The 11,620-nt window shown below is 37.9% G+C and overlaps 2 protein-coding genes across 3 annotated transcripts; one reads left to right on the top strand and one right to left on the bottom strand.

Annotated features, from left to right (window-relative positions):
- The first annotated feature begins 59 nt into the window (after positions 1-59).
- On the top strand, positions 60-11,592 carry LOC112043638 (LIM and senescent cell antigen-like-containing domain protein 2). 2 transcript variants are annotated; one of them, XM_024079143.2, is made up of 9 exons: positions 60-263; positions 374-428; positions 2,616-2,729; positions 3,356-3,468; positions 4,690-4,882; positions 5,302-5,443; positions 5,716-5,832; positions 7,547-7,688; positions 9,253-11,592. In XM_024079143.2, the coding sequence occupies exons 2-9, from the start codon at positions 421-423 to the stop codon at positions 9,441-9,443; spliced, it is 1,020 nt and encodes a 339-aa protein (XP_023934911.1). In that variant the 5' UTR covers positions 60-263; positions 374-420; the 3' UTR covers positions 9,444-11,592. The 2 variants fall into 2 exon arrangements, with proteins under 2 accessions (XP_023934911.1, XP_023934913.1); XM_024079145.2 differs by lacking the exon at positions 374-428 and having other exon boundaries at positions 61-263.
- LOC128198394 (myosuppressin-like) lies at positions 1,865-2,594 on the bottom strand. Its single transcript, XM_052883738.1, has 2 exons — positions 2,400-2,594; positions 1,865-2,291 (listed from the first exon to the last, which is right to left on the bottom strand). The coding sequence occupies exons 1-2, from the start codon at positions 2,420-2,422 to the stop codon at positions 2,057-2,059; spliced, it is 258 nt and encodes an 85-aa protein (XP_052739698.1). The 5' UTR covers positions 2,423-2,594; the 3' UTR covers positions 1,865-2,056.
- Positions 11,593-11,620: the final 28 nt, after the last annotated feature.

The following is an 11,620-nucleotide window of genomic DNA, read 5'->3' on the forward strand; positions in this document are numbered from 1 at the left end:
AAATGTCATTTCAGGTATTTTAATTTTTACTTGATTTGTCTTTGATTTGATTTCTCTCATAGAGTACATTGAATATGATTTCTCTTGACTTGACTTTACTTTGTGTCTGTGTGCTGTGTATTTATTTAATTTAATCTAATAATTATATTTTTAACTACTTTGTAGCCCTTTTTTATCAAAAAAGTTTATAGCCTGGTGTATTTCAGCAATATATAACTGTTCTAAATATCAATTTTTAGTGATATCAACGTGTAAAATTGCAGGTAAGCAGTAACCACTCATATGGTATCTATTTTGGTTCTATTACATCATTTACAATTTATACACAGTTATACTATAAACTATAATTAAATGATTTTCTTATTTTCGACAGAATAAAGCACTCCAAGTAATTAATAGTAAATTGCAATAGTGGTGAAAATGCCTGGGTAAGAATGTTTTGGGAGTGGTCACAATATTTCAAAGATGGATCATTTTGTTAGCTAAAGCTAGTAGATCACATTTCACATGAATTAACGCGATCGCCATAATCTAAGAATTGCATTAAACGCACAGTTTATAAATACTATTATCCTTTATGGATTATTAATATTAACCTCACCACAACCTACTTATTGATATAATGTCATTCAGTACCATCTTAACTTTGACATACATTAATAACTTTGTCTTGCAGTCTTGCTATATGCTTCCTTAATACCAGTCACCCACACTTATATTATGTAAATGATTCAATATGTATGAGGCTATAAATTTAATTAATGTCCAAATTCCCAAATTCCAATTTTCCAAAATGACTATTAAACATATGTTGTGGCTAACTTTTTTAAAATCTAAATAGGCATATTTTATGTAATTAGTTGAAATATGGGCATTCATGTCTTGCTTTGTTTAATAAAAGTATGACATGTATTTTTCTCTTATAAATTTTTTATTAGTCTGTTTTTTTCATTTGTAACAATGTTAATAAAATACAAAATATAACACAAAACACTATTAAAAATATAAAAAAAAATACTTTATACAATGTAAAGTATATGGTATTGCTGAAATAATAAATGTATTAATGGATATGAAATCATACATTTTGATTTTCCTTAAATTACATGTAACATTTTCATTCTAAGAAGTATAAACAGAAACACACATTTTTTTTCTTTACAAGTTAGCCCTTGACTACAATCACACCTGATGGTAAGTGATGATGCAGTCTAAGATGGGAAGTGGGCTACCTTGTTCGGAGGGGGATGAAAATCCACACCCCTTTTGGTTTCTACACGAAATCGTACCGGAACGCTAAATCGCTTGGCGGTACGTCTTTGTCGGTAGGGTGGTAACTAGCCACGGCCGAAGCCTTCCACCAGCCACATATAACAAAGATATTTGTAATTTTGTTTGACATCATGATTTCTTAGTATTTAGTAAGGAGCATTCAGAGCAATCTGTGGCTGCACTCACTGATATTATGCTATATATTCCTGTAGCTCCAAAAGTATTAATTGCAGATACCCTGTTACTTCCACAAAATTGCTCTACTATTAGTATGCTCTTTAATATATACTTTAAAAAAAAACTGTCATCATCATCATATAAGTATGGTCAATTTAACACATACTCATAATAAAATATTGTTATACAAAGGGCTAAAAATACCTATAGTGGGGCCCTATAGTCATAAGGTGAGGCTAAATAGAAACCAAGTTATAATGAGTTTTGCCTAGCATGTTACACTCTACTTTTCACTATGATTTTAAATAAATAAAATAATTCAGTAAGAAATTAAATGTACAATTGTTACAATTTTACAAGAACAAAGATTAAAAGACTCGTAATAGACGAAAATTTAAAATGAAACATTTAGCCCTTAGAGTCTAAAATGGTTGTTTAATCCTGCTAAGCAATGATAATATGAGTGCGTTTTTGAGGAAAAGTAATGAAAAATATATGTTACATTAATTCCCATAAAGCTAAAAATTGGTTGTTATTCTTTTCTTTTTCCTGAGTCTTCTGGAGATCAGTCTCTGGACTGATTGATCAAATGACTGTTAGGTATGTTTTAACTTGTTAATGATGGAGACCTTGATACTACTGCCTGCTTGCTCGCCGCGTCAGAGTGTGTTGAGTGCTTGGCAGACTGCTCTAGGAAGGTGTTGAGTGCCTGGCAGAAGCGTGCCGCGCGCGTGTCGCTCTCAGAGCTGGCCGTGCACAGCTGCGCGGGCGCGGCGTGTGCCAACACCATGCACCAGCACAGCACCACCACCAACAACACCACCCAACCTGCTTCCACTTTACTGCAATTATAATCTTAATTATGTTTTGAACAATTATACCAATTTTCAGCTTTATGGGAATTAATTTAACCTCAGTTGTTTAAATTGACCAGGCTATATTGCCTTTACCTGTTTGCTGGACACCAACCCATTTGACTTATTAACTTGCTGTAAGCTATAAATAACTACATCATGGTTTATATGACCAGTATTTAGTTATTTTCCTTAATTATTATTATAAGTTATCCACAATACAATAACATATTTTTTTTCCTGTTCTGGTTATGGACATTTATCAATATTGATACTATATGCTATAGGTTGATAATTATTTTGATATTTCAGGCTTGCTACCATGTCTTTAGACAATATGTTTTGTACCCGTTGTGGAGATGGTTTTGAACCAAACGAAAAAATTGTAAACTCCAACGGTGAGCTGTGGCACACTGGCTGCTTTGTGTGAGTAAATCTGTAAACATTGTACTATAGTTATACCAGTGGACTCCTGCCACATGAATTACCTTGAGATTTGTGTGGACTTTATTTTAGAACATTCAAAGAGTAATAATTAGATGATACATGTACAAGTATCCTGTACTGTCTATGCAGAGCACACAACAAAAGCTTTCAGGAATAATTCAGGAAAACTTTCCTGTTATATTAAGATTCAGCTTCTATTGGTTGTAGTATTGTTACCTATAGCTTTTCTCGACAAATGGACCATCCAAAACAAAAAAAAATTAATAAGAACCAGTAAAGTAATAATTAGAACCAGTTGTTTCTGAGATTAGCAGATTCAACCAAACAAACAGACCAATTTGAAAAGGTTGTATGTGCGACTTTTTCAAATTAATATGTCCCACATACTTCCAGTTACAATTGAAGGTATTCTTTCTCACAGAGACCTTGAACACACAATTTGTATTCACAATACATGATACAGTGTTTTTTTGTTAACATTGTAAGTTTGAGTTTGAATTTTCTTTTTTTTTTGTAATATTTCCAGCTTTCTTATTATACTGCCCTTAATAATTAGAATTTGACCTACGTTCAATTATTATTTAATGTTTGTTGATTTGTTATAGCTGTGCACAGTGTTTTCGAGTCTTTCCGGACGGAGTATTTTACGAATTTGAAGGGCGAAAATATTGTGAGCGCGATTTTCAAGTACTTTTTGCGCCTTGCTGTGGAAAATGTCGTAAGTATACTGCATATTTTGTACTGCATCATAGCAATAAACCACTCTTTTATTTGATTGAACTATTTTTCATTCTAGTATACTGCACTAACATATTTTTTTTATAAATGTAATATATCTATTTTTATGCAATCAATTAAAATAGCTAAGTACATCGATTGAGGTACTTTATAACATGTGTGTCTGACCTCCCACCAAAGGATTATGCTTCGTTATTCATTTGGGAGCATTGCTGAAGGCTAGTGCGTAAGGCTGCGTGTGCACCAACATTGCCTCGGCATGATGGGTGCAAAAGATGAGAATGTTCACATCTTGAGAACTCAAAACCAGGAAGTCACTGGTTGCATCAACCGCAGTATCAGTTGTATCAATGATATGGGGCCCTTAGACTACAGAAGCCCCTTACTTGTGAAAGCAAATATTAGTAAAACATAATCCACAGTCCCACTTAGTCTGGTGCTTCCTGACAAAAAAACAACCAAAATCTAAACACCCTTAGGCCTTATTTCATCATTACTATGTAAAATGAGTACCAAAATGTTTGTTGCAACATACTACACGAGATGTAATATATATTTGTTTTTGGTTTGAGAGTTCGGTTTGAGTGTGGGAATTAGGAACTTTTTGGGAGATTTGTTGATTGTCTATTGGGCCCCTAACTAATTTTGATACTGGGCCTCTTCAAGGCACGCTACGCCACTGGGCTGTAGATTAATTGTTTTATTAGAAAGCAATAGCTCATTAATTTTATTATTACTTCTTAAGTTAATTGAAACTAATGCACAACTAATTATAATAGGGTCTCACCAAATGTAGTAAATCGGTTTTGAGTTGCACTTAAATCAAATCAAATCAAAAATCATTTATTTCAAGTAGGCTCAGTTTACAAGCACTTTTGACATGTCAGTTGACTATTTGTAAAGATTCTACCACCGGTTCGGAAGGCAGGTTCTGCTGAGAAGAAACCGGCAAGAAACTCAACAGTTGCTCTTTTTAAAAAATCATACAGTATTATAATTTACAATTGATGATAACATTACAATTTCTTATGGTTTTACTTTTTGTGTGAAGGTGGAAGCTGATCCAATGGCCTCCAAGCGCCTTTTATCTTTAAGGAACTCATCAATGTTGTAGTAACCTCGACTAAGTAAATGTTTTTAACACATTGCTTAAAGCTATGCATTGGCAGGTCCACTTAAAATTAAATGTGTGATTCATCAGGCGAATTTGTAATTGGGCGCGTCATCAAAGCGATGAACTCGAACTGGCACCCTGGCTGCTTCCGCTGCGAGGAGTGCACCGTGGAGCTGGCTGATGCTGGCTTCATCAAGCACGCGGGGCGCGCGCTGTGTCACGCCTGCAACGCGCGCATCAAGGCAGACGGCTTGCAGAACTACATGTGCCATAAGTGCCAGTAAGTGTTACATAGTCCATTATAATGTTGTTGTTTTTTGGCCAAACATCAAAATATTGCAAGGCAGATTTTTTTTTTTTAAATATGGAGAGGGATCTGAAGCCAAGTTTTCGGGGTCTTAATCCCTAAAAATCAGCCACCATTACTGACTAAAAAGCAATATCTCCCCAACTTAGAAGACTCAAAGATTTAAAAGTCTTATATGTGCCAAGGTCAACTAGTTTCTAACGCAAGAGCTTGCTCATGCATCGCGGTTTGCCTCACAGTGCGTTGCATGTACATGACTAAGAGCCCCTAGCCTCGAGTGCTCGGTTAAACTGCAACAGTAATTATGTGAGTTTTAGCCTTGTTCATCAGCTGTATCGCAATGAGCACTACTACTAAGTAAACAATCTCAGTAATGTTTTCGTTTTGAACAGTGGTGTGATCGACGGCGAGCCGCTGCGCTACCGCGGCGAGGTGTACCACGGGTACCACTTCGCGTGCGCCACCTGCGGCGTGGAGCTCGACCACACCGCGCGCGAGGTCAAGAACAGACCCGGCTACGCCGCCAACGATGTGGTATGTATTGTTATATTGTGAAGGTGTACCACGGTCCACTAAGAGGCTAAGTTTCCGAGATAAGAACTGTTTTTTTTTTTAACGCGGATATGATCCCATTCTCGATCCCATTATCGAGAATCTTTTTAATTAAAAACATTATTATCGTTATATCTGTTCTTCCCTGGTCTGGCTAATTGCTGAATTTTATTTACTACGTAATTTGTATTGAGTTTAATGAAATAAGCATTTCAATATCAGTAACAATTACTACAAAATCGATGTGATTTCAGAACAATCTGTTCTGCCTGCGGTGCCACGATAAGATGGGCATTCCCATATGCGGCGCGTGCCGTCGCCCCATCGAGGAGAGGATCGTCACCGCGCTCGGCAAGCACTGGCATGTTGAGGTAAATATATATTTTTTTTTAATAAAACACAACTTGCACAACTAGTGCAATTACTTGTGCAAGTAATAAGTTTATGCTGATGCCAGTCATAAACTTATTACTTGCACAAGTAGGGGTAGGGTAGGGGTAGTTGAAAGTTTGCATCGAGTTTCACGCGAACGAAGTCGCGGGCGTCCGCTAGTAGTTAATTAAAGTTAAGGATTTCACTTAATTTAAAATTTTCCGAACGTCAAAAACGCTGTCGTCCTCTTTGTAACATCACGAAATTACTTGATGTCACTAAAAGAATAAACGTCAAACTAACTATTATTATTAGACTGTTTATAGTATCGTGCTGATCGCTGCGGAGTACAGACGCACAAAAATGCGAAGTGCATTAATTATTGCTGCTTTGTATTACCTAAAAATAAAGATATAAAAGACTTTCGTGTTTATGTTAGATGAAATGTAACATCAAACTCGTTACCTTGACAGCGAAATGCTGTCAAGGTAACGAGTTTGATGTTTATGTTAGATGAAATGTAACATCAACCTCGTTACCTTGACAGCATTTCGTGTTTACGTTAGATGAAATGTAACATCAAACTCATTACCTTGACAGCATTTCGTGTTTATGTTAGATGAAATGTAACATCAAACTCATTACCTTGACAGCATTTCGTGTTTATTTTAGATGAAATATAACATCAACCTCGTTACCTTGACAGCATTTTGTGTTTATGTTAGATGAAATGTAACATCAACCTCGTTACCTTGACAGCATTTCGTGTTTATGTTAGATGAAATGTAACATCAAACTCATTACCTTGACAGCATTTCGTGTTTATTTTAGATGAAATATAACATCAACCTCGTTACCTTGACAGCATTTTGTGTTTATCTTAGATGAAATGTAACATCAACCTCGTTACCTTGACAGCATTTCGTGTTTATGTTAGATGAAATGTAACATCAAACTCATTACCTTGACAGCATTTCGTGTTTATTTTAGATGAAATATAACATCAACCTCGTTACCTTGACAGCATTTTGTGTTTATGTTAGATGAAATGTAACATCAACCTCGTTACCTTGACAGCATTTCGTGTTTATGTTAGATGAAATGTAACATCAAACTCATTACCTTGACAGCATTTCGTGTTTATGTTAGATGAAATGTAACATCAACCTCGTTACCTTGACAGCATTTCGTGTTTAAGTTAGATGAAATATAACATCAACCTCGTTACCTTGACAGCATTTCGTGTTTATGTTAGATGAAATGTAACATCAACCTCGTTACCTTGACAGCATTTCGTGTTTATGTTAGATGAAATATAACATCAACCTCGTTACCTTGACAGCATTTCGTGTTTATGTTAGATGAAATGTAACATCAACCTCGTTACCTTGACAGCATTTCGTGTTTATGTTAGATGAAATATAACATCAACCTCGTTACCTTGACAGCATTTCGTGTTTATATTAGATGAAATGTAACATCAACCTCGTTACCTTGACAGCATTTCGTGTTTATGTTAGATGAAATATAACATCAACCTCGTTACCTTGACAGCATTTCGTGTTTATGTTAGATGAAATGTAACATCAACCTCGTTACCTTGACAGCATTTCGTGTTTATGTTAGATGAAATATAACATCAACCTCGTTACCTTGACAGCATTTCGTGTTTATGTTAGATGAAATAAAACATCAACCTCGTTACCTTGCCAGCATTTCGTGTGCGCTAAATGCGAGAAGCCGTTCCACGGGCACCGCCACTACGAGAAGAAGGGGCTGGCGTACTGCGAGCAGCACTACCACCAGCTGTTCGGCAACCTGTGCTACGTCTGCAACCAGGTCATCGCCGGCGACGGTATGTGTCATGATATTCGTTACAAACTCTATAACTTGACAGCATTCCGTGTGCGCTAAATGCGCTAATAGTTTTATGTAATCATGTCTCAAAAAAATATGAAAAATATTTTTTTAATCTAGTAGAAAACGAAAATGAATAAGACCATTTAAAAAAAGTGTCTACTATGTTATTGTCATTTTGTTTATTGGGACAGTCACAGCGGATGATGGAACGGAGCTATGCTCAATCAAATCAGAAATGAAGTGATCCGCAGAAGGACCAAAGTCACCGAGATAGCTCAGCGAATCGCGAAGCTGAAGTGGCAATGGGCGGGGCACATAGTTCGAAGAGCCGATGAACGTTGGGGTTCCAAGGTGCAGAAATGGAACCCCCAATCAGGTGGACTGACGACATCAAGCGAGTCGTAGGGATTTGCTGCAGGCGGCTCAGTATCATGGTGCTTGGAAGTCCCTACACTTCAGCTTCGCAACTCGTTGAGCTATGTCGGTGACTTTGGTTCTTCTGTGAATCTCCTCATATCTGATCGGATCACGCAGAGATACTCCTAACATCGCTCGTTCCATCGCCCGCTGTGAGGCCCATATGCCTTGATCACACGTACCGAGCAAACGCGCGAGACAGTGCCCTCGGCCGAGTACTCGGTACGTATAAACATATCGACGAGTGCTCACTGAGCACTCGACCGAACGAAGCGCCGAGACAGTAGCTCGGTTCCCGTTCTATATACTAGGCCGAGTGTCCACCCTCCCGCGTCCCCGGACTGTCTCGCTCGCTCACTCGCCAGGTCTGAACATGCATTGTCTCGCCACTCAGCCGACGGCCACATGATTATCGTCACATTATCGCCGCATGCGCCTTTTCTTATGATAATTTTCGTTTAAAACAATTCCAAATAAAATAAAATACGCCATGTCTGTTAGTAACATATGGGATGTCATGTCGAAACAACTAAATTTATACAGTTATATTATAGACTATATAAAATAAACTACTATGTAAACTAAATCCGACGTTTACTAATAGTGGAATGAGTCGTCGTTATCAACCCATATACGGCTCACTGCTGAGCTCGAGTCTCCTCTCAGAATGAGAGGGGTTAGGCCAATAGTCCACCACGCTGGCCCAATGCGGATTGGCAGACTTCACACACGCAGAGAATTAAGAAATTCTCTGGTATGCAGGTTTCCTCACGATGTTTTCCTTCACCGATTGAGACACGTGATATTTAATTTCTTAAAATGCACACAACTGAAAAGTTGGAGGTGCATGCCCCAGACCGGATTCGAACCCACACCCTCCGAAATCGGAGGCAGAGGTCATATCCACTGGGCTATCACGGGTGGAATGAGTAACTTCGTATATTTTCTAATAATCATTTTGCGCAATGCAATCAAATTTATCTGAACTGTCTGTGCTAATTTCAAAACACGTGTGAACAACTACTCGCTTACATCACTGTCTCGGCCGAGGAGTATTTTACTCTATCGCCCGTTAGCTCGGTACGTGTGATCAAGGCATTAGTGGGGATGACGGGGATGACGTGAACGCTGTGTGTGTGCAGTGTTCACGGCGCTGAACAAGGCGTGGTGCGTGCACCACTTCGCGTGCGCGGTGTGCGACACGGCGCTCAGCACGCGCAGCAAGTTCTACGAGTACGACGAGCGGCCCGCGTGCCGCCGCTGCTACGAGCGCCTGCCCGCCGAGCTGCGCCGCCGCCTGCGCCGCGCGCACAACTACACGCTGCGCCGCTGACACTCGCGCCCCACACCAGCCAGCTCAGCCCAACTTACACCTGACAGACCAGACAAGTCACACCACACAGACCAGCCAGTTTAATACACACTTACACCCTACAGTGGGTATATCAGTTACATAACCGAAAACGAAAAGATGTCATGTAGTCCTTGTCCAGAAGGGGCGAATTCGTCGCGAATTCATACGCGCGTTGTCGAAGTACTAGACATCAATACATTGCGTCCACAAGCTTTTTTTTTTTTTTATTCTTTACAAGTTAGCCCTTGACTACAATCTCACCTGATGGTAAGTGATGATGCAGTCTAAGATGGAAACGGGCTAACTTGTTAGGAGGAGGATGAAAATCCACACCCCTTTCGGTTTCTACACGACATCGTACCGGAACGCTAAATCGCTTGGCCGGTGCCGGTAGGGTGGTAACTAGCCACGGCCGAAGCCTCCCACCAGCCAGACCTGGACAAATTAAAAAATCTCAATCTGCCCCAGCCGGGGATCGAACCCAGGACCTCCGTCTTGTAAATCCACCGCGCATACCACTGCGCCACGGAGGTCGTCAAAAGCATCGCAGGATTTCAAAATACGCGCGTAAATCCCGTGCACTACGCCAGACTCTCGACACGCGCTTGATTCGTGCGTATTGCGCGCGAGTCGAGATACTATCGACGTCTTGTTGCGTCCACTTAACGCGCGAACTCTAGAGCGAGTGCACGTTCAACTCCATGTTTCGTACTGAATTCCTTCCCAAATGCTCGCGCGTTGGCACGCACCCTGTGAACGCGACGGGCGCGCGTAATACGCGCGAGAGAATCGCGGCGAATTCGCCCTTTTTGGACTGAGCCTGACAAATAACATAACTAAGTCCTCGACCGCGCGGTGCTAAGTCAAGGGGTATGACGACTATACACCGTCTGTTCACACTGCCCAGACAGCTAGAGATACTTAAAAGTCCTTTACATAAAATAAGTCCCCCAGACACGGCGCTAATGTATTAATGGCGGTCATTGTCATTTTGGTAATGGCTGCCTTATTGTCAGATTTCATGAAAAGACATGAACCGCACAGACAAAATATTTACTTTTGACTCTGTTATGTGCCTATCCTAGTTATAAGTTGTAGTACTTGAAATAAACAATATTTTTATAAATGAAAATAATGCGACATAAAAGCGAGTGGTTATTGAGTATTGACGCATTTTACAATGACATCAAAGATCTTAAACTTCATACATAAAAAAAACGATTTTTTTTTTACCTACTGACATTTCCACTTTTATTTTTTTGATAAAAACTTTTGCTTTAAGTAACTGTATTTTGCCATATTTAATAAGTGTACTAATATTATGATTATGAATTAATATTGTCCGCGAAAGACATTTAATTTATGAATTTAATTTGGTTGTCAAGACTTATAATATTTTAAATTTGCAAATTAAATGTTCTTTTTTTGTGGTAATTTACTAACCAAAAATAGGTTAAGTGTAGTTATACTAATAATTTTCAATATAATATGTAATTTATTTTAACGTGGATTAAAAAAAAGTCTGACAAATGAATATGTGCCTTCCGAACAATAATAGAAGATTTGTAAATTCAAAGAATCTATTCCTTATAAAAAATATTTTTCTGTATTTCTTATAAAGAAGAATTGTTCTGATAGTCTTTTCAGTCAATAGTCTTATAGTGAAAAGCTTTGACCAACACCTAAAAAGCTTAGCTTAGCGTTTTGTATTTTATTAACATTGATATAGAAAAACCAACACATGCGTCAAATTGAGAATCTCCTTTTTTTGAGTTGGTTAAAAAAAGAAGAAATAAATAAATGAAAGAGTAAAAAAAATTACTGACTACTAATTTTCTCGTTAGTGGAACACACCTCAATATATTGATTTTTTTAATTAAAAAAAATTGTTGTTGTAAATCACTTAAGTAGGGTCAAAAATGTATGATGTTTTGTGACTGTTTACTTATGATGTTTTCTATTATTATAAATATTTCTTAATTCTCAATAGTGCCTCTTCTATTATATAATAATATAAATGATAAGACTTACTAAACGTTTATTAAAAAGAAAAAAATATATGTTAAAAAAATATAATAGAAATTTATTTTAATGGTGCTTAATGTTTTGAATATAACAATTGAACTAACATTTTGTTTAATTTTCAAACCTCCATC

The sequence above is a fragment of the Bicyclus anynana genome, chromosome 10 (assembly GCF_947172395.1).
Source record: "Bicyclus anynana chromosome 10, ilBicAnyn1.1, whole genome shotgun sequence".
Lineage (NCBI taxonomy): Eukaryota > Metazoa > Arthropoda > Insecta > Lepidoptera > Nymphalidae > Bicyclus > Bicyclus anynana.